At 38.0% G+C, this 27,408-nt stretch overlaps 2 protein-coding genes across 4 annotated transcripts in view; both read right to left on the bottom strand.

The window, feature by feature from the left end:
• Nucleotides 1-1,360: 1,360 nt before the first annotated feature.
• LOC141401725 (uncharacterized) overlaps nucleotides 1,361-27,408 on the bottom strand; it is a 476,511-nt gene continuing 450,463 nt past the window's right edge. For 2 of the 3 annotated variants that reach the window (XM_073982114.1, XM_073982115.1), the window contains exons 3-4: nucleotides 25,871-26,980; nucleotides 1,361-5,713 (exon numbers count right to left, since the gene is read on the bottom strand). In XM_073982114.1, the coding sequence (XP_073838215.1) occupies nucleotides 3,213-5,713; nucleotides 25,871-26,980 (3,611 nt within the window). In that variant the 3' untranslated portion in view covers nucleotides 1,361-3,212. Of the gene's footprint in view, nucleotides 5,714-25,870; nucleotides 26,981-27,408 lie in introns of those variants that run through there. The other variant, XR_012412431.1, reaches the window with a different exon arrangement.
• On the bottom strand, nucleotides 14,855-16,391 carry LOC141401539 (lipase 3-like). Its single transcript, XM_073981834.1, has 4 exons — nucleotides 16,162-16,391; nucleotides 15,816-16,098; nucleotides 15,376-15,620; nucleotides 14,855-15,309 (listed from the first exon to the last, which is right to left on the bottom strand). The coding sequence occupies exons 1-4, from the start codon at nucleotides 16,255-16,257 to the stop codon at nucleotides 14,872-14,874; spliced, it is 1,062 nt and encodes a 353-aa protein (XP_073837935.1). The 5' UTR covers nucleotides 16,258-16,391; the 3' UTR covers nucleotides 14,855-14,871.

Genomic DNA, 27,408 nt, shown 5'->3' with positions numbered 1-27,408 from the left:
ATAATCGAATTTGTAATGTTTCGAATTACATCTGAAAAAGGTGTATTTGTAATTTGAATTATTTCATTTGTAATTCGAATTATTCTATTTTTAATTCGATTCATTCCATTTGTAATTCGAGTCATTCCATTGGTAATTTGAAAAGCTAAATATAAAACCAATGCAACCACAATTTTTTGGTTTCGAATTTCAAATGGAATAATACGAATTTAAAACGGAATAATTCGAATTGCAAATGAAATAATTCTAATTACAAATGAAACAGTTCCAATTACAAATGGAATAATTTAAATTACAAATGAAATCATTCGAGTTACAAATAGAAAAATTCGAATTATAAATTGTGTAATTCGAATTACAAATGGAATCCTCGAATTACAACTGAATTGTTTAGAATTGCTAATGGAATAATCGAATTACAAATGGACTGTTACGAGTTACAACTGGAATGTTTCGAATTATATCAGAAAATTATTCCATTTGTAATTCGAAATATTCTATTTGTAATTCGAATTGTTTAATTTGTAATTCAAATTGTTCCATTTGTATTTCGAATTATTCCATTTGTAATTCGAATTATTCCATATGTAATTTGAATTATTTTATTTGAAATTCGAATTATTCCATTTGTAATTCGAATCATTTTATTTATAATTCGAAAAGGTCAGATATAAAATCAATACAAAAAATAATTTGTAATTTTTTTGTTTCGAATTACAAATGGAATAATTCGAATTAAAAAAAAATGATTCGAATTACAAATGGAATAATTTAAATTACAAATGAAATCATTCGAGTTACAAATAGAAAAATTCGAATTATAAATTGTGTAATTCGAATTACAAATGGAATCCTCGAATTACAACTGAATTGTTTAGAATTGCTAATGGAATAATCGAATTACAAATGGACTGTTACGAGTTACAACTGGAATGTTTCGAATTATATCAGAAAATTATTCCATTTGTAATTCGAAATATTCTATTTGTAATTCGAATTGTTTAATTTGTAATTCAAATTGTTCCATTTGTATTTCGAATTATTCCATTTGTAATTCGAATTATTCCATATGTAATTTGAATTATTTTATTTGAAATTCGAATTATTCCATTTGTAATTCGAATCATTTTATTTATAATTCGAAAAGGTCAGATATAAAATCAATACAAAAAATAATTTGTAATTTTTTTGTTTCGAATTATAAATTGAATAATTCGAATTACAAAAAAATAATTCGAATTATAAATGGAAGAATTCGAAGTTCAAATAGAATAGTTCGAATAGCAAATGGAATAATTGGAATTAATGGAATAGAATAATTTTTTAGATAATTCGAATTACAAATGGAATAATCGAATTACAAATGAAATGTTACGAATTACAACTAAAATGTTTCGAATTACATCTGAAAAGGGTGTATTCCATATTTGAACTTGATCAATGTCTGGTAGATCGGTTAGCTCTCATCGAGAGTTATCGTGCCTATAATTTTGACGAAAACATTTCAACTTTTGTAGGGGAGGTACCCAGAGTGTGGACCGATATGGCCCATTTTCGAACTCAAACTAAGTTTGGACAAAATATTACCAAAGACACATTTTGAAATTTTGGACCAAAAAGGTTAATCGGTTCGAGAGTTATCGTGCGCTCCAGCCTGCCGGACAGACAGACGGACATTGCTAAATCGACTCCGAATTGCCTGGAACGGATTTCGTCCAAATATACTTGGGGTCTAAACCTTATGAAAGTGTATATACATACCCTCGCACATAGGTTTCAATCAGGAAATTTTTGGCCAAAACCCAATTTTTGAAGTTTCGAAATTTTAATTTGTTTTTGCACAGAATAATAAAAAACACATCAAGTCATCTGAAAATAATTAGTTTTTGTAAATAACGTTAGTATTCGTTGATTGGCGCAGTACCAAAGTTGACACTTTTTTATGTAAAAATAAAACAGACTTTGTGCTGTAAAATATACAATTTTTGTTGTATTGCGTCGCTGCATAAATATACAGAAGTGAGGCCAAAGTCATTATGAATCGGGAAGCTGTTAATGAGTATTTTCATAATATGTAGAAAAGTAACGATGAAATTTGTAAAATTAGCGTAATAAAATCAATGTTTATATATATATTAAAAATTATTTTTTACAAATATTTTTTAAATATACTTAAACTTTTAAAAAAATGTCCAAATATGTCCACCTCCAAATCGAATTTGAAAGATAGCAGAGGGTCTGTACTAATAAATTCAGAAGTAAAATCGTGCTCAAATTTGCCACAGTTAAAATAAAGTGGATTTTTCTATTTTAAGATGGGAGAATTTTTTGTAAATACCTGTTGTGACTGTACGTAGTATCCAATTGAAATAGAACGGTAATACCCACATCTATCAACCGATTTTCCTTAAAATTCATATTTAAGGGTTTCAGAGTGTAGAAAACAAGTATGTATAATTTTTTTGAAAATATGTCCATTTTTTGTCATAGCCCCCACATAAAAGTACCGTCCAATTTTAGATATTTTGTGGATTTTAGCGACACTTTATGACCGATTCGGCTGAAAGTTGGTATTTTGACTTCTTGGATGATATGAATCCTTCGTACCAAAAATTATTGACATAGGTCAATGTTTTGGTTTAGACCCCACACAACGGGACCACCCTGTTCAACAAATTTTGGCAGTTTTTGGTCATTTTGGTCGGTAAAACGTAAGAATTGCTGTTTGTACACATTTATTATAAATAATAATTAATTTCAATACAAAATGGACGTTGAAATAGTTTTGGCCAGAAAATTTGGATTTGGGACCATTGTGCCTCGTTAGCATAAATCCTGAGAGTATATTTATGGTGTAGGAGTTCCAAAAAAAAAAAAAATTTTTGTGTCGCCCTAATGTGTATATTGGCAGTGTTAGTTAATTTCACAGAAGACCTACAATAGGTTTTCTGTTCATAAAAGACCATCTCCACGCCTTCTATCGATCTTACATGGTTCTACTATCGATTAAAGACCTTCTCAACTTCTCTATCCATAGAAGATTTGCCACAAAAATTGCTATTGTTTCTTTTCCATTTTCATCTATTTTTTGACAACTGATCACCAGTATATTACTGCTCTCTCTCTACTTCTCATTCATCTATGATGCAAAATTTCTTCCCCATCTCTACCAAATAGCTTTCATCATAAGCAAAAAAAACAAAACACACGCTTTACAAAAAACCATGACCGGCAACTTCGGCCGGTATATAACCCTGACGACCATCACGTGTCCTCACATAGAACCATTGGCGATGATCTTTGGTCTCACGACACTCACATAACGTAACAATATCACCTTTTTGCAATGTCAAACCACCATCACCGGTTGAATAATCTGTGGTTATGGCCACCAGTGTCTGACGTTGACCGCAATGGGCCGAGGAACGGCGTATAGCATTCAATATGGAACGTGGTGCCACAGTGGTGGCGGCGGTGGTCATCATTGATGATGGAGGATTTGATTGATTATTGATGTGATGTAATGAGGCTGAGGATGTTGAGGTTGTTTTTGCTGGCACTGCTGCTATTGGTGATGCAGACTGCAGATGGTGGTGTTGTTGTTGCTGATGTTGTTGTTTAGTTGTGGTTATTACCAATGGTGAATGCAGCGGTTGCATTTGATTTGGACTATATGATGTGACAGTTATGGTTGCTGCGGTGGCGGCGGTATTGTTTTGTTGCTGTTGCATTAGTGTTGTTGTTGTTGCATTTTTGAGGTTATTGCAATTATTTGCCAATAACATTGCCGTCGCCGCAGTCGCCGTTGTTGGCGTCGTCGTCTGTGGTTGTTTCATATCTTTGGGATGTAAATGTTGTCCATTGTGACCATTGGTTATAAAGGTACGGGTAATGTAGGTCTTTTGGGCCGGTAGATGATGGACATGCTGTTTTTGTATAGCCTTTTGTTGTTGTTGTAATGTAACATATTCATCATTGAGTTGATGATAGTGGGTCGATGATGTTCCCGATGCAGCTGATGAATGATTTCGAATAATCTTCAACTGGGCATATGACGTTTTTTCCGAGAGTTTAGGTTGTGAAGCTGCTCTCAAATAGAGTTTATCCACCTGCTGCTCACCATAAATGGAGGATGTATTGCCATTCAGGCAATCTGTGTTATCGGTGTTTACAGAGATCACAGTAACCGTATCGGTATTATCTGTCATTTGACTTTTTAGATGTGGCGTCCTTGCACCCTCACTGCGACTACGTGTTCCCCCCACCCGCAAATGGATCTCTTTTTCCGAATCAGTCATATTGCCACAGGGTTTGGGAAAAACATCACCAATAGTTTCCCAACAGGCCTTGGGTTTGTGGTTAGCCTCCGTTTTACCTTCCTTTCGGGCCTCAGCCGGCAATATGCCCAGCGGCAAACATGTTGTATAGTTAACATAACCCTCTTCGGCATGTGGTGTCTGGACATAGAGCCAGTTTTGATTTTTGAACACAGCATTTATCACCATGCCCAGTGGCAGCGAGACCTCTGTCTGATAGCCGCCGGGGCGAGTTTGATAGAGAATACATGAGGTAGACAGAACCATTGGTATATTGGCCGGCGAGGGCAGCGAACACTTGGTCAAGAACTCATCGACATTTTTTATATCGTAACCAAATTTGGGAGGACGATTCCTTTCTTTGCGTTTACGATGCCTGTGCCTGCGCGGATTGCCCTCTGAGGCTGCAATAAGACTAGGTTCAGAATAGGATCCCGATTTCAGGGAGGTCTTTGACTCCTTCTTCAAAGGCACCAGACCACCGTTCAGGTGATTTGCGGCCTGGGCCTCGGCCCGAAATTGGGCCATTTTAGCTGCCAATTTCTTGCGTATTTCATTGCGTTTCTTAACCAAGGCCAGGGCTTCGGTGGATGCCGCAAATCCATCCGGCAATCTTTGTGGCGTGCACACAAACAACAAATCTTTGGATGGTGGTTTGGTCGCGGTGTCATCTCGATTGCAATCCAAGAGATTTTGATTGCTAAAGAATTTCTGTGAGGCCAGTGCCGTCGAGGCATTTGTGTAACTGGTCGGTGTGGTGGCATAGCCATTGAGGGGTTCCACATTTTCGGTGGCAGTCTTTTTCAGGCGATACCGTTTCTTTTCCACCACTGTGGTGGTTTGATTTTGATTTACCTCAAGCTGGGGTAGACCTTTACCATTCACCTGATTGTTGTTCGTCAGACGCTGGGTGTCTTGGACCTTTGCGGCTTTGTTTTCTTTGTCATTGCCGTTTTGTTTTGTGGGAGAGTCCTTTTGATTTGGCGTTTGTTGGTGCTGCTGTTGTTGTTGTTCTCTTAGTACCCATGTAAGTGATATCCTTGGCCGACGTATACTTAAATTCTGACCCATTTCCTGTTGTTGTTGACAGTTTTGTTGTAATCTTTGGTTTTCTTGTGCTGTTTCAGTAGTTGTTGTTCTTGGTAATAGTTGTTGTTGTTGTTGCCTAACGCCATTCAGTCTATTCGATATTTCATTTGTATTTTGATTATTTCCTTGTTGTTGTTGTCGAATTCGTTGATATGGTAATTCCACATAATCGGATGAAGTATCCGCATCATCATCATTGTTGTTTCTTTCGGGTGGTGTATCGGTGAAACTGCCCACTGTTGAGTCACTTGTAGTCTGTTGCAATAAAATCAATGAACAGGCATTCAACAAGTCTGGACAATAGGCATCTGAAAAGAGAAGATCAGAAACAACGTGGAATTAGAGATCCGTAGAAGCATTGGAAATATAGAAATTTTCTGTAGATAAAAGAATAGGTTTTCCAAAGATAAAATAAGGTTTTCAATAACTATACCATTTTCACATGTAATTCGATTATTTCATTTGAAATTCGAAACATTTCACTTGTAATTTGAGAATCCCAAATGAATTTCGAATTATTTAATTTGTAGTTTGATAATTCCATTTGAAATTAGAATTATTTCATTTGTAATTTGAATTTGTTCATTTGTAATTCGAATAATTAATTTTGTAATTCGAATTTTTCTATTTGTAAATCGAAGTTTTTCATTTTAAATTTCAAATGAAACAAATTCAAATTACAAATGGAACAATTACAACTGAAATTATTCGAATTACATGTGAAAATGGTGTAGTATTCCTCCATTAAATAGAAGATGCCCCAAAGGAGGTAGATGGATGGTATTAATGATATTACTATAGACAGGAGTATTTTAAGGTAAAACGATAACTGAATGAAGCCGAGAGAATATGGGTCTCAGACCTATTGTCTAATCTCACCAAATGAACCCAAATGTTTTTTTTAAATCTTTCGATTTCTTTTCCTCTCAATCACATCAAGTGCTAATGTATTTGTTGGTGCATTTACCCTTACTTCGGAACCAGAATCGTACAAGGGTAGTTGTTGTATTAACATACATAATCTGGCTGAAGGTCTATATCCAGTTCTAGGAATGTGGCTACTACGATGGATTGTTATAACAAAGCTACTGGAGTTACATGAGTAGGTTAGTCAGGGTACTTTCAAAGGTGATCTATGTTGTGTGCAGTGCACCTGTACCGCAAGCTGGGCAGATGTTTTGCACTGTGTCAAGAATCCTACCCCTATAGGAATTTAGACCATCAACGCAGTTGAGCCAAATCCACTCTAATTTGGCAGTTGATATAGATTGGGGATGTACTCCAAGAATCGCATTCACACGATAGTTGTTTATTGGACCTATAACTGCAGCTATGTGATATTTTCAAACCTGCTTTTTAGGGTTGATTATCTAGACGTTCTCTCTTGTAACGTTGTACCTCTCTTTTTAGATCATGAAGAAGCCTCCAGACAGGCCTGTGTGGGGCCCCATTCACTAAATTGTGATTAGTGTGGCTATCACGGTAACAACCGGGTAAGTTCTGCAAGGAAAGCATGTCATTATGTTACTGTACTGGAATAATCTTTGTCTTCTTTTGTAGATGGTTCACTGAAGACATCAGGAGGCAACCTGTTGCAGTTTTTAGGGCGGCATACTGACAGCTTTGAATATTTTTCCATTGTGTTGCACTTATATTCGCGGATCATACTGGCATCGCATAGTTTACCACAGACCGACCTATCGCGTTATATGTGGTCAACAAGGCTCCTTTATCTGCTGCCGACTAGGGACTTGAGGACCTTGATCCTACATCTAGGTTGTCGCAGATAGCTCTCGCGTTTTGGGGTAGTTTGTGGTCGGTATTCTGCTACCATTGACTACCACATTCAACTCAGTTCTCACCTCTGCCGTTCATGTGGTGAACATAGTGGCAGTAGATCTTGTGGCAGATATTTGAATTTATTTCTCTCTGGAAAAAGGTGGTAAAATCAGTAAGATAGGAGTTCAGCATTTTACAAATGATATAAGGGAAGGTACCTGACGCGAAGGTCGTACAATCACCTGCTTACATTACGATTTAAATGTCAACAGGACGGGAGGAGGTTACAGGAGAGTTAAAGGTTAAACAGTTCCGGAGATATCACCCCACCTTGTAGAACTCCCTGTTTCACTCTACGGGACTTGGAATTCTCGTTCTTGAATTCCACGTGCGACTGGCGTCCACACATATAAATCATTAATTATTCAACGTTTCAAACTTGGACGGATGGTTGTCTGCCCGATGCCCTTAAATAGCATGGAGTGCAAGACAGTATCAAAGGCTTTTGATACGGCAAGCGCCACCATCACTGATCTATCACACCAGCCACCATCACTGTGTAGATGTGGTGTGCAGCGGCGTTGTCGTGCTGATGATTGGCGACTGGATAGCTATTACTAACGCTGGGGACTACTAAAGCCTCAAGGGTCGTCACTGCGGGCGACAAAAGCGAAATTGGTATGCGCGATTTACCTTCTCTTGCATCCAAGCTAGGCTTCAGAAGCAGGACCAACCTGCCCATTTTCCAGACTTCGAGAAAGATGCTTGTGGCTAGCGACAGGCTGAAAACTTTAGTGAGATACTCGACTCCCAACTGTTTCAGCATTATCATGGAGAAGCTTTTGGTTATTTAACGCTTCTGATGTCATTCGCAACATCATCCAATGAAAATTGTAGTGGCTCATTCTCGACAGGAAGAGATCTAATGCGACGTAGTACACTTCTCTTCACCCTGTCAAACACGGGGTGTTCGACAAACTGTTGATTGACATAACTTGCGCGCATCTTAGGATCAGTCAGCGTAACGTCGCCATACGTGACTGAGGTCCTATTTTCCTTTATTCCAGGGTTCGAGTGTGACTAAACGTTGTCCACAATTCACTTATTCCTGCTCCAATTTTGCAAATCTTCAGACCATTTGTTTCTCTAATGCTCACCGACCAACGTTGACAGGTTGGTTCCAGGGTCAGCACCCTGACTCTGGGGTGACTGGGATTGGTACGACGAAGCTTATCACGCTTATTTGCTAACAGTGCCTCTACTTCGACCAGCAGGTATGTATATGGTGAACGGCTGAAACATTGATGATGTCTCGTCAGACCAAGTGGCACGATGATTATATCTGGCGAACTGGGACACTCTCCGTTAATTCTGGTAGGGACGTATGGCTTATTAGAGACAGGCTCAAGAGATAGGTATGTTAGGTATTGAACAAACAGGTGCAGTGGAAAGCTAATCCCCCCCCCCCCCCCCCCCCCTCCAGTTCTGGTGCGATCCTTCCTTAGTGTGTTGAAATGCTGATGGAAAATGGAATGAAAGACTTATTTGTAATTGTAATATTATCCAGCGCCCCAACATTAACCGGGAGTATGTACAAAAGTTAATTAAACAACAGGTGATTAACCTCCTTTATCCTCTGATACACTGGGGCTGTCAGCTTGAAGACTCCATCCAAGTCAGACATTTGCTTGTTGGGTTGGTAAATCCCTTTCGACCTCCGCCTATCAATGATACTAAAACGCTTCTAAATTTTGGTTATTTCATTTTCCAGGTATTTGGCACGGTTTTTTGCAAGCCGAATGTTCTACAATGTTTGATAGAACTCAGACATAGAATTAATTTTTGTATTAGAAACAGAGCTTTTTGTTCTTGAACGAAATGCAATTTAAATCTTTACACAACGTTCTATACCGAGAGCCACAAGTAGTCGTATCGAGGTCAAGTAAATCATGAATAGAACTTTTTTTTTACCAAATCCATACTCATTTGGCTATCAGCATAAAGTCGTTTATATTAGGTCTGTACGATAACTTTCCCAGCAATAATTATTCAGCAAGTTCCAGCAACTTGCCTTAGTAAATTTTACTCTCTCAGGCAGGAAAAATTACAGAAAATTATCGAACAACATTTTGTAAGAACATGCCTGAAAGTCTGCTGTTTCCGAAAATGTATAAAAATTGTTTTTTTTTGATAATAACTTTTCCAGCAATAATTACTTAGTAACTTTTAGCAACCTCTCTCAGTGAATTGTACTCTCTCCAGCACGAAAAATTTCAGAAAGTTATGGAACAACATTTTGTAAGAATTTGCAAGAAAGTCAGCTGTTTCCGAAAATGTATGAAAATTGTTTTTGTTTTTTATATATTTTAAACCAAATGAAACAAAAACATAAATTTTAAAATTGCATTTTACTTATTTAAAGCAATAATCCTAATCACAACGCTTTAGAAACTAAAAAATGTGAAATTGTGAAATTTTCTTGGTCGAAAAATTGAAATGTTAACAACTTTTTTAAATTTTACGGGATAAATTTTCCCAGCAAAAATTTGCAAGTTCTAAGTCACAGAACTCTCCAAGGGCATATTTTTGGCTTCTGATTAAATTGCAATCGAAACATATGACATATGCAAAATTATGCAACAAATATGTAAGTCACTTATTCCGGCTTTATGCTTACGCGTATGTTCACCGACCAACCTTCTTCCTTCCTTTCTGCTACTCGAACATCAGTAGTGTTGGACAGATCTCTGAAGCGGGCGTTCAGAGGTGATGAAATCGAGCGGTCTTCTGATGGAGACAATTATGGGGAGATGGTCTGACTCAAGAGAAACGACGGGTTGGCAGCTGACGTCATTTATCGGGTCATATCTCATGATGAACATCAAAGTCCGCTAAGACCTGACGGTTATGACCTTCCAAAACTGGGCTAATGTTGGGCCAATAACCTGTTGTACAGCTACTTATACAGGGCGTATAACGCAAGGTACACTTATTAATTTTAAGAAACTCTACCTATATAAATTCTCTATAAATTCCAGGCTAAAGCGATATAAGTCCGTATTGAACAGACTGGTGCAACAGGATACCTAGTCCCCCACTTCCACTTTAGGAGTGATACTTCCTCAGTACGTTGTAACCATTACAACCGTTGTTGCCGATATTCTTTCGACTCATAAAGTCGACTATTTTCATGACTTTGTTATGTTTTTCGACCTTTTTATCCAATTATTAAAAATAAAATTATCTTGAGGTCAGTATACTTTTATTTGGTATTTATCCCAATATTTCGCAATTATAAAATTGCATCTTCAGTGGTAGATATATACGTAACAAGTAAAAAAGTGTCAGTCGGCTTTGCCGACAGAGATATACCCTCAGCCTGTGTATATTGAAACAAATTTTTTCCAAAAACGTATGTATTTAGGGGGTTTTAAAAAATTTTGGGCGTATGAAGCGACAAAAATTTTGATTAGGATTAAAGATCAACAGTTTTGCGGAGGATATACTTAAAGGAACGGATAGACATAGACCATTAGGAAGTGGATCTCCAGCCACTACATATGGTGCCATAGGGGGTTTTTACATCCTTCGGCTGTTTTCTCAAGAAGTATGGACTTGCCCCTGAAAAAAAAAATTTACCATCGTAATTGAGGCAGCGAATGCAAGTAGCTTCAACAAAAATCAAAGTGATTCGAGAGCAGGTCTTAAAGTGAACTTATCCGAAATTTTGTGTGGGAGGTACCTGAAAGAGTGGGCAAATATAGTCCATATTTGAACCTGATCTATATCTGGTAGATATATTAGGATGTGTAAAGTATTGATCAAATCGGTCACTCGCTTCAAGAGTTATCGTGCACACAATTTTTCCCAACATTTTTGAATTTTTGTGGGGGAGGTAACTGAAAGAGTGGACCGATATGGCTTATCTTCGAACTAAAACTAAGTTTGGACAAAATATTACGAAAGCCAAAATTTTGACAGAATTTGCAGATCCGTTCGAGAGTTGTCTTGCGCTTCAACAACTACAGACGGTGTCATAGGGTTTTTGTGCCACTTTCAGGCTATTTTCTCAGGAAGTATGGACTTGCCCCTGATGAAACTTGCACCGTCGTATAAGGGGCAATGAATACAAGTTGTTACAACAAAAATCGAAGTGATTCGAGAGCAGGTCCTAAACTGAACTTATCCGAAAATTTGTGTGGGAGGTACCCGAAGGAGTGGATCGATTGAGTCCATATTGAAACCTCATCTAAGTCTGGTAGACATATCACGATTTGCAAAGTATGGATCAAATCGGTTAATCTCTTCTAGAGTTATCGTACGTACAAAATTTCCGAACATTTTCGATTTTTTGTGGGGGAGGTACCGGAAGGAGTGGACCGATATAACCCATCTTCGAACTTAAACTAAGTTTGGACAAAATATTACGAACGCCAAATTTTGGATCGAATCGGTTGATCCGTTCGACACTTATCGTGCGCTCCAGCCAGACAGACAGACAGACGGACGGACGCACATTGCTACATCGACTCCAAATTGTCTGAAACACATTTCGTCCAAACATACTTGGGGTCTAAAAAAATTATTTTGATGAGGCACATTTTGTCCGTATGAAAGTGTATATACCCTCGTTAGCATAAATGCTGAGGGTATAAAAAATATGTCCGGTTTATTAAGATAAAAATGAATAATGTGTAAGTAATTTTTGTGAACGGATTATACGAGGGGCACTAGAAAACCTTCTGGCGGTGTTGCCTAACACGCAGTGTCGCCAGGCGTAATTTGACTTTTCTTTAAGGTTTGACAGTTTTTTAAGCGTATTCTGCACAGTTTGACATACGACCATGTGTTAGGTTGTTTACAGTGGCTTGATTAAGACACCTCCAAAACATGGTTTTTTCTTGATGTGCTGGAATCAAATGAAGCCATTGGATTCCCAGTCAGGGCTGTACGGCACATGCCCCATCAATTCCACGTTTAGTCAAGTTAAACATGCGCTGGTTTGCAATCATATTCTAAGAACAAAATAGTAAATAGTGTAAAATCTGAAAATATATATTGTTGTTTCAACCATATATTTTTTATCAGGAAACATAATGACACAAAATATATTGTTGCACCAAAAATACATATTTTCAGAATTTTAAAATACACTATTTTGCTCTTGGAATATGATTACTCCTACAATATCTCTTCTATGCGTGTTGTCATGATGCAGAACGATTCGTCTTCTCTTGTTCATTTTAGAATTTTTCAGGAGACTTCAGGTAAACATATTGTAGTGTCACACTCAGAATTAACCGTCCTACATTTTTCAAGCCGTATAGTCGCCACAGGGTCAGTTTTGCTGAAGACACAGGCGACCGTTTGCTTCGAAGGTATTCTTCCATGAACAACTTTCGTTGGATTTGGCTCGCTTTAGCTAAATTTTTAGACGGAATTTGTTATAATTTTTTGCCAACAAACTTTTCCAAAGTCCATGTTTCGTATAGCCCCCATATAACGATGCACTATGTCGAGTGCGAGTTCATATTAGCTGTGGCCAAAAATAGAAGGAGTTATCGTAGGTGAATCAATTTTGGTACACGTACTTATTGTTGACATACAATCTCGAGGACAAAAAACTGGGATGTTCGGTCTACGTTTTGATATAGCCCCCATAGAACCGTACCTCCCGATTTTCGGTATTTTGAGAGTTTTATTCATAATAACCAACCGAAATGATTGAAATTTGGTGTTTAGTCTTCGGCAGAGGTATGAAACATTCCAATAGAGAATTGTGATTGTAAGTCCACGTTTTGATATAGCCCCATATAACGGTACCTCCACATTTTCGGTATTTTGAAGATTTTAGCCTCATTATCACACCGAAATTGCTGAAATTTGTCAGAGTAGGACCTTGCCTTCCTATTTATATATATATGGAACCGTAGCTAACGATTTTCGGTATTTTGAAGGTTGTGCCCTCAATTTATATTTTTAAAAGTCTCTCGTCTAAAAGCAAGATTATTAGGTACGTAATAAGATCACAACAATATATGATGATCGGTCCATTCGTTTTCAAGCTTTAGTGCACACCGCAAAATATTTATATAAAAAAGGGGTAACTATTAAGATGGTCACGGAAAAAGAGAAATATCATGTTTGCCTGCAAACCTCTGCTGCTGGGACCTTTATACATTTGAAGTACTCACTTTTCGCAACTCAAACTGCAAATAATATCGATATATACTTTTATACAATTTTTCCCACTCCACTAATTTTCAAATTTGGTTCACAAAATCGATGTACTAAGTACTACAGACTTGGGTGCCTGTAAACACCATATTATCACTATTTACTTCTAAACAAAAGTAAATCCACGTTTTTTACATCCAAAGCAACTGTAAAAATTTATTTTAGAACGATAAATTACTTTAAATATGAAAATATTGGTGCATAATAAAAGTTATTAATTTTAGTAAAATAAGGACAAAAATGCATGTTTCCAACAATTATCGGGTTTGAACCTTCACATCGACAAAACTACTTGACAAATCAATACCATAATTCAAATTTCTTCAAATTGAAATGTTTACTATCAATTCTCATCAATAAATTTGTATTCCGAAGTACTTGGTTTTGACCATTTTCACGGTCGTGACACCACCCGATTTCAGTTATTTTCAAAATGAAAATTGTTCTACATTATTTGTCGGAATTTGCTGCAATTTGGAATTTTGGGTTCAATGTTATGAAAAGCTTCTTCACCAAAAATTGTAGACATAAGTTTTTGTTTTGGATAGAACTCTTATAATGGTACAGGTATTTTCAGTTTTCTTTAATTAAGCATTTGTGGTTCTGGCCGAACTTCATGCTTTTTTACTTGTTTTAGAACAAACCTTTCTATTTTATCTAATAATGAAATGCAGATTGCGGACTGTACCTTAAGATTCCGTTGCCACAAAATTATTATGAAGTTGTCGGTACGCCTATGTCAGTTTTGGGTTTTTGGAAATTAATACATGAACTTAACTGTCCTGTCCTGCAGCCGCGAGAGCCATGTTGTTTCTCTCTTTGACACAAATCCTCTCACCACCCATAAAAAATATGTTGGTACCCAAACAAATAAAATTGAGATATGTCACAAAATGTTGCAAACATATATTTGTTTGGACACAAACAAATTATAATTGGATCCAAACATATATTTGTTTGCAACCAGTCCCAAACAAATATTTGTTTGGATACAAACATATTTCTAACATATATTTTTCTGTGTGGCGACTCTGCGTGTTGCCTTGGCCAGTAGTGGGATTCTGTAACTCATTTTTGCTGTTACCGACAAAAATCGGTGAAATTAAATCGCAAAATTATGACTAAAAACATAAAGAAAGTTGGCATCACTGTTTGTGTCGGTAGAGGCTAGCGACTACTTTTTATTCATCGTTAACTTACCGAAAAATTTCGTTAATTATCGAAATTATAAGCATTTTAATTTTACCGACAATTATTGATAACAGCAAAAATAAGTTACAGAATCCCACTACAGATGGGTTTTTAGAGCCCCTCGTACTATACTCCTTTGCATAAAACATAAATATCCTCAACTAAAATGTTGTAGGTTCCGGTATATTACTGTATCTCACTACTTCTTCAATACCACTCCAAAATTAATAAAAAGACTCAAATTATGTTTTCCGTTACTTTAAAATGCTTTATTTCTAAAATTATTACACAAACTGCCATTAAAGGACCGGCCTTCGTATTCTTGCATTTTATCCACTACACAATCGTTGATAATCGTTTTCACATTTTCCGACAAAACAAAATCGAAATGATTATATTTTGACAAATTGAGGCGATGTAGGGACACTTGATCGCCCATAATCTTCCACAAGTGACGGACATCCTCTATGGTGGCCAAATAATCATTGTCGCTGAAATACAATTCGATGGGTGATTTCAATTTGATTTTCGACAAATCATAGGCTGGTGGTTCGGTTTTGCCATATTTTTGTAGATTTTGATTTGGGCCAAAATCATAGGCCCTAAATTGGCAGGTGTTAACCAATTGGAAGAAATGTAGGGTCAAACGTGGTGAGGTGCCAGCTGGATAGGTGGAGAAAAATTCCGGTAAGAGGGTCTGGAAAGAAGAAAATGTTATTATATTTCTTTTTTAGAGTGAAATGCTATGAAAAAGTGAACTTACCCGATTTATATAGGGTGAATCCTGACCCACCACATTTTGTAAATAACTAACACACAAGGCCTCATTCTGGCGACAAACACTGGGAAACACCGTACGTATTAAATTGCCAAAACTATTTCCCTGAAGAGAGCCGAAAATAGTTGCCAAAATTCCAGGTCTACCAAAAATGGGAGCCAGCATATTTGGCAAACGAGCTTTGACATGACATAAAATACCCCTGGACCCAACATTTGGGCGGTTTTGATCTTTTCACTATATTTAGGTTTGGTGGACAACATAATCATAAAAACTCTTGTGCCTTGGGAAAATCCGATATAATGCAATTTCTTTTGATTGGTCTTGTCCAAAATATAATCAATTTTTGCCGGCATATCGTAGTTACCGATTTCATCCCATGAGAAATCCATAAATTCTTTGGAATTAGGTGACAAGGTTTATGCTGGCGTGAATATAATTGCCTCGTATATTGCCAATCCAAACGTCATAACCGGCATTGGCCAATAGGTAGGGTAAACCATCATTGGGTCCATTCAGTACCCACATGTCCGAGGAACATTGGGTACCATGCATTAGTAGAACAGGGGGTTTAGTTGAAATTTCCTTTTCATCACCACTGGCCATAAGAGGAGATCCTGGTATGCGAAACATGGTCAGCAAATAACCATCTTTTGTGGTAACCGTGTGAACCTCACAAGGATAACCATGTTGGATAACGCGATCACACTGCAAAGAGCGGAGGAATTATAAATGACTCTCCCCTTCAAATCTTTGTGACGTGGTACTTACGGTATTTTTGGCAATTCTAGGTTGGATTAGCTGAAATATTATCACACCAACGAGTATTAAAATAAGTGCCGTTTTCATTTTCGCTTTTAATGGCATTTAAATATTGTCATTTGAAATCTTCAAAATCGTTTGAGCCGTCGCTAAATTAACAACTATTGAATTCCTCTCTACGACAGTTGTCTTGCTTTTGTTTTGACCAAAACAAGCTGTGACTCCACCAAGCAGACATAATAAACATTGTACGACTAGCTCAGAGCTTGGACCAACCATACAACCGGTTTTTGTTGTTGTTATTATGGTTAATAACAACGCTCATCAAAACTACTTCCGACTACTAAAAATTAACACTGAAAGAAGACTAGCCAGCAGCAGCGTGCATTGCATGGAGAAGCACCAACAAATCGACGCTTGTGTTATGGTTAGATCTGTTCAAGACAACGGCATGTGTGAATCAATTTCACTAGTCAACAAAAATATTTTGTGCTGAGTCGGAACAACGTACAACAAGGTACGTGTTTTTGCTGTAGTTTGAAAAATTTTAAAAGAAATAATTTGTTGTCAACCTTCACAACTAAGTGGCGAGAGAGAGAGAGAGAGGGAATTTGGTATACGTTATCTTTGGTTTGAACCAACAAGTTGTAACAAAACGAATTTAGCTGCTGAAATATGTTGAGTTAAACCAGGGATGCACAAAACAATATCTGTGACTGTAGTGGTAAGAGTACCAAATTTACTCTCCGATTGAGCACAAAATTTAAAAATGTTGTTTCTAGTAGATTTTATTTATTGTTTTAATACGGTCAGATCAAAAAAGTAATTTTAAATAACAAAAAATAAATTTAGTGTTTTAATTCTAATTTACAAACACTATTCAAGTACAATATAAAGAAAATATTACGTACGTCTCATCAACCACTGAATGCAAGAGAATAAAAAACAATCGACGCTAGAGTATGCTTTCGTTCATCCCTGATTCAAACATTCAATTAATATAGACAACTTTGTGCTGATAGCCAAATGATTATGGATTTGGTAAGAAAAGTTCCATTCATGATTTACTTGACCTCGATACGACTATTTGTGGCTCTTTGGTATAGAACGTTGTGTGAAGATTTAAATGTTATACAAGAACAAGAAGTTATGTTTCTAATACAATGTGTGCTGAGTTCCATCAAACATTTTAGAACGTTTCGCTGGGAAATGGCCAAAATCCAGAAGTGCCTTTGTATCATTGCACATTGGTCGCAAATGTGAATTCTGTGGCCAAAAGTCAATTTTTTGACATTCTTCTTTTGAGTTTTTTTTTCTTCGCAATATGGAAGTAAACACTCCAAAACAACAAAAACAAAGATTGTTTATTCCAAATTTTGCATTTACCGTTGGACGAGAAGGACTCAAAGCAGAGATTTGTTTACTGCGTTATTAATCGAGTTGAGTGCGCAGTATTTTGTGATAATTTGTGGGTTATAAAATCGCAATAAGAAAAATGTAAAGGTAAAACTCAAATATGGAGAAGAAAGACTAATGTAAATAGATTCATTTTCCAAAAATAACAAAAGGAAAATTCGGTCTAAGAACAAAGTTATCAACATATTTCTGGAACCCTCTTAATGGTAAAATTGTTCTTTCTGTGTATAAGAAAGATCTCGTTTTTTCTTTATACATAGTATGTTGGCTCAGACTCAGAGCAATAACAATCACCTGATATTTTAATGATTAACTTATCTTAATGCTAACATTGAGCCGTATTATGTAATAGGAGTCGTAGGAATTTGAAGTTTCACGATCAAAAATACCCAATTTTCAGTAGAATTTCAAGTTTATTTTCCACCATCTCTCTTCATTCCTATTTTCTTCTTTAGTTTTTTATATCCCAAATTTTTAACGTATTATAGGCAATCAAAGTCCACAGCTTCCATAAGCTTTCTTTCTTTCTTATTTCCCCGTTATTAAAGTCAGAGTTCGACCAATTTTAGCGTTTTAAACTTCAAATAGTTTTTATTTATTCCAATTTTAAAGAATCGTAACATTAGCATTCAAAATTTGCATTTTTACTCAAGTTATTAAAGAATGTGCTATTCCGATGAAACACTTTAAACCGTACAAATTTTGGGCTTTTTGAAAGAAAATTAAAACAAATTATAACAGTACGTTATCGAAGCCAAACTTTTTGTTGAAAGATACTCCATAAAATTACAAACCAAGATATATAAACTTTCCCGAGGTTATTCCACGGATATCGACTTAACTGAAGTAACAAAAAGCAACTTGAAATGTGATATTGACATGAAACCGAGTGTACTTTAATAAAAAAAAAATCATTTCAAGGTGCGATTCGTTGCGATAAATGATGCACAATTTTTTCAGGCTACTTCATATTCGGCTGGTACAAATTTACATCTAAGAAACACAATTTTGAACCGATTTTCCTACAAACTTGACACTTTTATTTTGAGAGTCCAGAGAATATTTCAACCAAAAATTGTCGACATAGGTTCCCGTTGGGGTATAGCCCCCATATAAGGGTTCCACAAATTTAAGATAATTTGACAATTGTAGCCATAAATCGGCTTATATATATATATATTTTAACAGTTTTTTGGAAATTCAGGGTGAAAATAATTCTGAATTAATATTTTGTGACCGTATTTATAAATAAAAATAAATATCAATACACAGAGGATGTACAAATAGTTTTGGCCAGAAAAATTGGATTTCAGACCAGTGTGCATTGGCAGGCGGAGTTCGAAAGGGTTGGAACCTTTGAACGCAACAAGCGAATATCTGACTTGGAACAAGCGATTCGGTATACAAACATGCATTCGCAGATGACTGAATGGAATTATAACCCTTTGAACCCCCCTATGCAACATTGGGCCATTGTGGTTATAAAAATTAACAAAGTTTGTTTCTTAAGTCTTTGTATTATCGTTATATTTTTTATTTAAGGGGTTATCCCTACTTGCCAATTTCAAAAAAAAAAAAATCGAAAAAATGTTATTGGCTTATTTTGAAGTGCAGGTAGTATAGAGTGTGCCGCAAGTCGATCGGAGTAAAATTGGCTGAGATATGACCTTTCAAAGTGGAGAACCCGTAGTGGTTAGTCTGTTTGCGTACTTTATTGGTTTATTATACCACTTCTTTCTGCATAACTTTAATGTACCTCACAATGGCTACCTGTTGACAAAACAAGTAAACAAGTAAAAAAAGAGATATACCCTCAGCCTGTGTATATTGAAACAATTTTTATACCCTCAGCCTTTAGGCTATGAAGGGTATATACACTTCATACGGGCAAAATGTGCCTCATCGAAATAATGGTTTTAGACCCCAAGTATGTTTGGACGAAATGTGTTTCAGACAATTTGGAGTCCGTCCGTCTGTCTGTCTGGCTGGCTGGAGCGCACGATAACTCTCGAAAGGATAAACCGATTCGGTTCAAATTTTGGCTTTCGTAATATTTTACCCAAACTTAGTTTAAGTTCGAAGATGGGCTATATCGGTCCACTCCTTCCGGTACCTCCCCCACAAAAGTTCGAAAATGGGAGTAAGTGATTTGGTCCATACTTTGGCCATCGTGAAATGTGTACCAGACTTAAATAAGGTTTCAATATGGACTCAATCGGTTCACTCCTTCGGGTACCTCCCACACAAAATTTTGGAAAAGTTCAGTTTAGGGCCATCTCTCGAATCGATTTGATTTTTGTTTCAGAAACTTGTATTCACTGCCCTCCATACGACGGTACAAGTTTCATCGGGGGGAAAGTCCATACTTCCTGAGAAAATAGCCTGAAAGTTGCAGAAACCCCTATGACACCGTGTAAGGTGGTTGGAGCGCAAGATAATTCTCGAACGGATCTGCCGATTCGGTCCAAAATTTTGCTATCGTAATATTTTGTCCAAACATAGTTTAAGTTTGAAGATAAGCCATATCGGTCCACTCTTTCAGGTACCTCCCCCACAAAAGTTCAAAAATGTTCGGAAAATTTGTTCGTACGGTAAGTCTTGAAGGAAGTGGCCGAATTGGTCTATACTTTACACATCCTAATATATCTACCAGATATAGATCAGGTTCAAATATGGACCGTATTTGTCCCCACCATCCGGTACCTCCCACACAAAATTTCGGATAAGTTCACTTTAAGACCGGATATCGAATCACTTTGATTTTTGTTGAAGCAACTTGCATTCGCTGCCTCAATTGCGATGTAAGAAAGTTGTTTAGGGGCAAGTCCATACTTCTTGAGCAAACAGCCCGAAGAGTGCAAAACCCCCTATGCCACCATATGTTGTGGCTGGAGATACACTTCCATAACGGTCAATGTCGATACATTCCTTTTAGCATCTCCTCCACAAAAATTTTGATCTTTAATCCTAATCAAGATTTTTATCGGTTCAAACGCCCAACATTTTTAAACCCCCCTAAATACATACATATTTTGGGAAAAATTGTTTCAATATACACAGGCTGAGGGTATATCTCTGTCGGCAAAGCCGACTGATACTTTTTTACTTGTTTCCCAAAAAACGTATGTATTTAGGGTGTTTTAAAAATGTTGTGCTTTTGAACCGACAAAAATGTTGATTAGGATTAAAGATCAAAAGTTTTGCGGAAGAGATACTAAAAGGAATGGATCGACATTGACCATTATGGAAGTGGATCTTCAGACACTACATATGGTGCCTATGGGGTTTTTACACCCTTCGGGCTGTTTGCTCAAGAAATATGGACTTGCCCCTGAAAAAAATTTTTACCATCGTAATTGAGGCAGCGAATGCAAGTTGCTTCAACAAAAATCAAAGTGATTCGATATCAGGTCTTAAAGTGAACTTATCCGAAATTTTGTGTGGGAGGTACCGGATGGAGTAGACAAATATGGACCATATTCGAACCTGATCTATATCTGGTAGATATATTAGGATGTGTAAAGTGTGGACCAATTCGGCCACTCCCTTCAAGAGTTACCGTACGAACAATTTTTCCGAACATTTTTGAACTTTTGTGGGGGAGCACCTGAAGGAGTGGACTGATGTGCCTTATCTTCGAACTTAAACTATGTTTGGACAAAATATAACTAAGGCCAAATGGTGGACCGAATCAGCAGATCCGTTCTAGAGTTATCTTGCGCCCTTTATCCACCTCACACGGTGTCATAGGGGTTTTTTGCAACTTCCAGGCTATTTTTTCAAGAAGTATGGACTTGCTCCTGATGAAACTTGTACCTTCGTATAGGGGACAGTGAATACAAGATGTAACAACAAAAACCAAGGCGATTCGAGAGCGGGTTCTAAACTGAACTTTTCCGAAATTTTGTGTGGGATGTACTCGAAGGAGTTTACTGATTGAGTCCATATTGGAACCTCATCTAAGTCTGGTAGAAATTTCATAATGTGCAAAGTATGGACCAAATCGGTTACTCCCTTCAAGAGTTATCGTGCGCACAAATTTTCCAAACATTTTCGAACTTTTGTGGGGGAGGTACCGGAAGGAGTGGACCGATATAATCCATCTTCGAACTTGAATTATGTTTGGACAAAATATTACGAAAGCCAAATTTTGGACCGAATCGGAAGATCCGTTCGGGAGTTATCTTGCGCTCCAATACACGGTGGTGTCATAGGGTTTTTTTGTAACTTTCAGGCTATTTTCTCAAGAAGTATGGACTTGCCCCGGTGAAACTTATAGGGTCGTACGGGGGGCAGGGACTTAAAGTTGCTACAACAAAAGTCAAAGCGTTCGAAAGCAGGTCATAAACTGAACTTTTCCGAAATTTTGTGTGGGAGGTACCCGAAGGAGTGGACCGATTGAGGCTATATTGGAACCTCATCTAAGTCTGGTAGAAATGTCACGATGTGCAAAGTATGGACCAAATCGGTTACTTCCTTTAAGAGTTATCGTGCGCACAAACCTCAATGCAAAATTTCGGCGTATTTGGGCGTGAAAAATATGTAAAATCCTCAAAATTCCGAAAATCGGGAGGTACCGTTATATGGGGTCTATATCAAAACGTGGACCTATGTATGTCCATAATTTTTATCGGAAAAGTTTTTTGTAAAGTGAATACCCCGCATCTCAAAATTCAACCAATTTGGTTGATAAGTTTATCTAAAATATTCAAAATACCGAAACATTAAGAAGTACCGTTGCATGGGGACTATCCTAAAACGTGGACCGACCTTCCCAATTGTTTGCTCTCGACATTGTCAGTGAACTATAAGTATTTATATCAAAATTCATCTGCCAACGCGAACTCCTTTTATATTTGGCCACCGTTTATTTGAACTCGCGACATAGTGCAGCGTTTTTTTTTTGAGGTTATGCGTCGTGAGGTGTCACTAAATTGCACTTATTTCAAATTTTGTGTGGGAGGTACCTGAAGGAGTGGACCGATATAATCCATATTCGAACCTGATATATGCCTAGAGGTAGTATTACCATATGCAAAGTTTCGTTCAATTCGGTTACTTCCTTTGAGAGTTATCGAGCGCACAAGTTTTGCGACAATTTTTGAACATTTGTGGGGGAGGTACCTGAAGGAGTGGACCTATATGGCCCATCTTCGAACTTAACTCAAATCTGGACAAAATATTTCGATACCCAAAATCGAATCGATTGATCCGTTCGAGAGTTGTCGTGCGCACCAGCCAGAGAGACAGACGGACGGACATGGCTAAATCAACTCAAAATTGTCTGACACGGATATCGTACAAACATACTTGGGGTCTAAAACCATTATTTCGATGAGGCACATTTTTGGTCGTATCAAAGTGTATATACCCTATTTAGCCTAAAGGCTGAAGGTATAAAAACAAAAAAAAAAAAACAATTTTCATACATTTTCGGAAGCAGCTGACTTTCTTGGAAGTTTTTACAAAATGTTGTTCGATAACTTTCTGTAATTTTTCTTGCTTACGAGAGTAAAATTCACTGAGACAAGTTACTGGAACTTGCTTAGTAATTATTGCTGGGGAAGTTATCGTACAGACCTAATATAGACAACTTTGTGCTGATAGTCAAATGAGTATGGATTGGTAAAAAAAGTTCTATTCATGATTTACGAATAGCTGGGAAATGAAATAACCAACATTTAGTAGCGCCTTAGTATCATTGGCAGGCGGAGGTCGAAAGGGTTGGTACCTTTGAACGATAGTCGTTATCCACTTAAAACGGCGACTAAATGACAACAAGCGAATGTCTAACTTGGGTGGAGTCTTAAAGCGGACAGCCCCGTGGTTCATAGGATAAAGCAGGTTAATCACCTGTTGTATAATTAACTTTTGTACATACTCCTGCTTCATGTTGAGGCACTGGATAATCTTACAATTACAAATAAGTCTTTCAATCCATTTTCCATCAGCTTATCAAGACACTGAGGAAGGAACGCACCAGAAGTGGAGGTGGGGGATTAGCTTTCCACTGCACCATTTTGTTCTATACCTAACATAACTATCTCTTGAGCCTGGCTGGCCCTAGAGGGTTTAGTCGTCCCCAGCGTCAGAAATAGCTATCAAGTTGCCGATCATCAGCACGGTAACACCGCTGCACGGCATCTCCACACATATTAGTCGAGGACTCAACCAGAGCAAAGCGTGTGATAGAACAGTGATGCTCAATTTCATCACCTCTGAACACCGCACTTTCATCAATTATGGGAAAACTAATTGGCCTAGTTTCAGAGAGTTCACTAATCGCCGCTTCAGAGATCTACCCAACATTTCTGATGTGTGAGTAGCAGTAGCCTACTGGTCGAATACCCGAAGTGAGACCAAACTTCCCAGCAGAGGCAACGGGATTAGCAAATAAGCATGATGAGCTTCGTGCCAACCCCAGTGACCCCAGAGTCAGTGAGCTGATACTGGAAGTTGACAGGTTGGTCGGTGAACATAAGCGTAAGCATAACGCCAGAATTCTCGAACCATGAATAAGACCTCAGTCGCTTTTGGCGACGTTACGCTGACTGATTCTAAGATGCGCGCAAATTAGTTCAATCAACAGTTTGTCAAGCAACCCGGGAGTGACAGGGCGAAGAGAAGAATACTACGTCGCATTAGATTTCTTCCTGCCGAGAAGGAACCACTACAATTTACAATGGATGATGTTGCGAATGGCATCAGCAACGCAAAATCATCCATAGCGTTGGGCCCTGATAAAATCTCCATGGTAATGTTGAAACAGCTGGATGTGCTGGGAGTCGAGTATCTCACGAGAGATCTCATCCTCTCATGTCGCTAGCCACCCACATCGTTGCCGAAGTCTGGAAAATGGGCAGGGTGGTCCCGTTACCGAAGTTAGGCAAGGATGCCAGCAAAGGTTTATTTTACAGACCGATATCGTTAAAAATTGAGGCTTTAAACCCCCTACCCAGCGTCAGAAATAGCTATCCACTTGCCGATCATCACCATGGGTTCCGTAAGCATCACATCATAACAACAGCACTGCACGCCATCTCCACACATATTAACCGAGGACTCAACCAGAGCAAGCCCTGTGAAGCACTCCATGCTGTTTTAGGACATTGAGCAGACAACCCTCAGGCCAAGTTTGAATCAATTATATGTGTGGTCGCCAGTCGAACGTGGAAAAAGAAGTCCAAGCCCCGTAGAGTGAAACAGGGAGTTCCCCAAAGTGAGGTGATATCTCCGGAACTGTTTAACATCTACTCCTCCTGTATCCGCCCTCCCCCCAGACGATATTGAGATCGTAACTTATGTGGATGATTGTACGATCTTGGCGCCCTGATGTCTCTTGTGAAAGGCTGAGCTCCTATTTAACGGCACTTACCATCTTTTTCGACGAGAGGAATATGCAAATATCCGCCACTAAATCTACGACAACGCTGTTCACCAGTGGACCATCTAAATGAGGAGACAAAGATTCATCCGGTACAGCAACACAATGGCTTGCATTCGATGCATTACTTGCTAGGGTGTTACCGTGAGAACTATCCTAATCAACATATGGTAAATAGGACCCCTACCCAGATATGTAAGGAGGGATGTCCATGATCTAAAAAGAGAGGTCCCCTGAGAGAACCCCTGATCAAAAAGTCTATCAAGCTGGTTTCAAGCAGACAATCACACGGATGCAGTCGCAGACAGAACTCCGATTTGATCGTTTTTACTCGCTAGTGAAAAATACCTGCGAGTGGGAGTACTTGAATTGTACTAGTGTTACAAGAAGTTTACTCTCCACTCTTTTGTTTTATTTGGGAGCACTCGCGAGTGCTCTTGGTTTAAAAAGAAGAGTGCGAGTGAAAATACTCGAAATAGAGTACGAGTTGGTTCGAAGAGCAAAATCGAGTGAAAAAATTATTTTTTTTGCTGTTTGTGTGTTGTTGCGTGTTTAGTAGCGAACAGGTTTTGATGTTCCTGTGGACTGAAAATGGAAAGAGCAAGTTCTTCGGAGGTCCAGAGGAGGTTGTTCTGAAGTTCGGAAGAGGGTGGTCCGAGGTCATGAGGATGTTGTTCCGAAGTTCGGAGTGGGTGGCCGGAGGTCCAGAGGAGGTTGTTCCGTTCGTAGGAGGTTGGTCGGAGGTCCGAACTTCGGAACAACCTCCTCTGGACCTCCGAACAACTTGCTTTTTCCATATTCAGTCCACAGGCACATCAAAAACTGTTCAAAACAAATTTTAAAAGTCCGATCTTATATCGAACCCCTTCGTACAAAATAAGACCGAACAAAATAAGAAAAAAATCACCACGAACTCACCTCTTAATTTTAATAAACGTTGACGCCGACGTCTTCTCTGGTCTCTAGTGGAGCCGATATTGGTCGGATCTTCGTTGAAATTCTCGTTGGTATCACTAAAGCTTGAGGTGCTATCAGAATCTGTGGATCTGTCGATGTTATCGCGGTGATTAGATATGATTGGAGAGTTTGGCAGATTTTGGCAAGACTGCTGTTGGTGTTGTTGCTGCAATAAATGCAATTTTCGACGACGTTGTTTTCTACGTCTTTGCTGCTGCTGTTGTTGTTGTTGCTCTTGGGGATGATATGCTTGTGATGATGACACTGTTGCCACATTTCTCGACAAATAGCTACCATTAGCCAACAATGGCTCTGCTCTAGCATGGTCATATACCGCTTCAAATGGCAATTGCTGTGCTATGCTTGAGCTATTACGTCCTCTTCTGTGACTTCTTGTTCTTCTGCTTCTTTCGTTAATATTATGTCCATTTAAGAGAACATAATCCACATCAGCGTTGTCATCAATGCCTGAACCTAGAACTTCCGGTACTTGATAAGGCCTTAAAGGCAATGCAGGAAATTCTAGTGGCGGTGGTGGTGGCAACGTCTGAAATGGTGGATGTTGTCGGTGCTGCTGCAGCTCTTGGTGGTTTGCATTTTCAATACGATTTCCAGCATTAAGAAGATCTTGAGCATTTATTTGCTGTGCAGCTTGACTATCTCTTTGACGACGTGGTGTATATAAAGGAGGTGGTGTTACAGACAATGAATGATAATTTGGCGGTGGTGTTCGACACAAAAAGGGTCGTTGTTGTTGCTGCAGTTGTCGATTCACAAACAATTCTGGGACGTCAAGATTTTCGTTGCCAACATTGTTGACATCGTCATCATTACTGCCGCCATTGATGCAATTCAATGTGGCAAAACGTGGCTGACGATTTGTTGTTGTTGCCCGTTGTTGTATGTTTGAGGCAGTCACCACTACTGCCTGTGACGTACTTGTTGTTGTTACTGGCGCTGATGTTGAAGGAATTTCTCCACCGCCACCACTTGAGGTTACTTCAAGCGTTGAATTATTAAGGGACGATGAAGTATTAATATAACGATGATGAGGATGAGAGCGATTCTGTCCTGAAATTATTACAAAATACAAAAAAGGAATGAATGAATGAAAGACAGAAAAAAACATTACCCTGTGAAATGAGGAACAATGAAGGATATAAAACAAAAGTTAAACTACAAGATTTAGAATAAAGAACAAAAACATCAGTGACTAAAATTTATTTTCTCTTCGTATTTTCTACGCTCAAGTGCATGCAAGAACAATGGGTAAAATTAAGCTTACCCTATAGGGGGTATATATGGGAAGGCGAATACAAGGGGAAACTTCTGTTCTTATAAATTTTAATATGTTTAAACAAAGCTGTCGCCTTCAGAGGCTAAGAAAAATTCTTTAAAAAATCCACGTAGCCTTTGGAGGCTAAGAAAAATTCTTTAAAAAATCCACGTAGCCTTTGGAGGCTAAGAAAAATTCTTTAAAAAATCCACGTAGCCTTTGG

This window comes from Musca autumnalis, unplaced genomic scaffold (genome assembly GCF_047663935.1).
Source record: "Musca autumnalis isolate F117 unplaced genomic scaffold, ASM4766393v1 scaffold_4, whole genome shotgun sequence".
Taxonomy (NCBI): Eukaryota; Metazoa; Arthropoda; class Insecta; order Diptera; family Muscidae; genus Musca; species Musca autumnalis.
Note: the sequence above shows the minus strand (reverse complement) of the source record. Positions and strands in the feature narration are given on the sequence as shown.